General features: G+C 44.4%; 1 protein-coding gene across 4 annotated transcripts in view; it reads right to left on the minus strand.

The window, feature by feature from the left end:
- Window positions 1-1,171: 1,171 nt before the first annotated feature.
- Window positions 1,172-1,877, minus strand: part of STX17 (syntaxin 17) — a 50,354-nt gene continuing 49,648 nt past the window's right edge. For all 4 annotated transcript variants that reach the window (XM_015560483.1, XM_006758434.2, XM_015560484.1 and 1 more), the window contains exon 8: window positions 1,172-1,588. In XM_015560483.1, coding sequence (XP_015415969.1) covers window positions 1,349-1,588 — 240 coding nt within the window. In that variant the 3' untranslated portion in view covers window positions 1,172-1,348. The remainder of the gene's footprint in view (window positions 1,589-1,877) is intronic.

Here is a 1,877-nt window from a genome sequence, read left to right on the forward strand (position 1 = left end):
ATTCCCGGTCAGGACACATGCCTGGGTTATGGGCTCGATCCCCAGTGTGGGGCATGTAGGAAGCAGCTGATCAATGATTCTTTCTTCATTGATGTTACTATCTCTCCCTCTCCCTTCGCCTCTGAAGTCAATAGAAAATACATTTTAAAAAAGCAAATTATGAGAAAAACCCTCATTACACATGGATAGAATTCACCCCACAAGTCAAAGAACTTTTGAAAAATACAAGGGAAGGAAGGCAGAGGGCATTACTTCTGTGAAGAGACAAACTGACCAACAGCTGGCTTAATAACATTGTCTCCTACCACTTGAGATTTTGTGTTTATTTAAAGAGACACAGAGAGAAGAGTTCAGAGAGTCAGTGTCACAGATTAAGATGTTTAAAAGAGAAGTTGGGCCTTTCTTTCACTATTAGTTTCCTTCATCAGAAAATATAGTGGGCCTATAGGAAACTGCGATAATTTCATCCAATGACTCTACCATGTACCTCAACTGTGCCCTTGCCAGATCTGGATTTCCTATTTGAAAGAAAGACTCCTGAACTCCCATTCTTTTCTTTGCTAACAGGCCTAAATAATCTCCTACATTTAGAAGATAAAAAGCATATTTAATATATGCTTAGTCTTAGGATCTCCAAATCAGGGTTAGGAAAGGAACTATTCTTTCATAACCCAACATGTTCACACATCACATGTCCTTATCAAAGTTATGGGTTCAGTTTTCACACTTCCAGGAAGAAAATATGCTCCCTGGCAGTCTTCAAACTGCCTGACAAACATTATACACCCTCAGCCCAGGCCCCTCAATTCCACTAATATACCAGCAAACAAAAATATATATCCACTTGTCACAGTCCAATCCCACTTGAGCATCTACAGCCACTGTCCTATGTAATAAAAGGCTAATATGCAAATTGACCGAATGGTGGAAGGACTGGTCACTATGACATGCACTGACCACCAGGGGGCACATGCTCAATGCAGGAGCTGCCCCCTAGTGGTCAGTGCGCTCCCACAGGGGAAGCGCTGCTCAACCAGAAGCCCTGAACCAGGCTCATGGCTGGTGAGCACAGTGGTGGTGGCGGGAGCCTCTTCCACTCCTGTGGCAGCACTAAGGATGTCCGACCGATGGTGGGGAGCAGGCCTAAGCCATCAGTTGCACATCTCCCAAGGGCTCCCGGACTGGGAGAGGGCACAGGCTGGACTGAAGGACCCCTCTCCAAGTGCACAAATTTCGTGCACCAAGACTCTAGTCTTGATATAATCATGTTCCAAAAGCTGAGTGTCCGACAGCAACAAAGGTCCATTAGTATAAACACGTTGGAGCCAATAATACTGAAGTTTGGTTTTTAACTGCATTTTTTGTCAGTTTGGCTGGGAAGATCTGGACAGCTGGAAATGAGCTTCTCCGTCATTTTCTGTTTCCTTCTTTGTATCAATTTTCCACCTGTGAAGCCCAACACCCCACCACCAAGTGCAGCTGCAATTCCTGCCACTTTGAAGCCTGCAAGGAGGCCAATCGGACCCCCAACTGCTCCTCCGAGGAGTGCACCTGCCACAGGCAGAATTGCCAGCTTGTATTTTGCAGCCTGTAAAAAAAAAATTCAATTTAGAAATTGAGTTGAGAATATCTGCCTGTGGTGATGTGCATTTTCCTCTCATTACTCCTGCCAATGCCTCTTTAACTCTTGGTACATAATTAACCTCAGAGATTGCACTGGAGGGAGGGAGCAGAAAGAGTATTCCACAGGTACTACAATTGCTCCACACCTCAGAATTTAGAGAAACGGGCTACAAAGAGCTGACTGCTACAAATTGAATTTCCTTGCAAAACAATCAAACCACTAACTACCTCACTGGCTTATTTAAACAGGTTCA

The sequence above is a fragment of the Myotis davidii genome, unplaced genomic scaffold (genome assembly GCF_000327345.1).
Source record: "Myotis davidii unplaced genomic scaffold, ASM32734v1 scaffold534, whole genome shotgun sequence".
NCBI classification, from domain to species: domain Eukaryota; kingdom Metazoa; phylum Chordata; class Mammalia; order Chiroptera; family Vespertilionidae; genus Myotis; species Myotis davidii.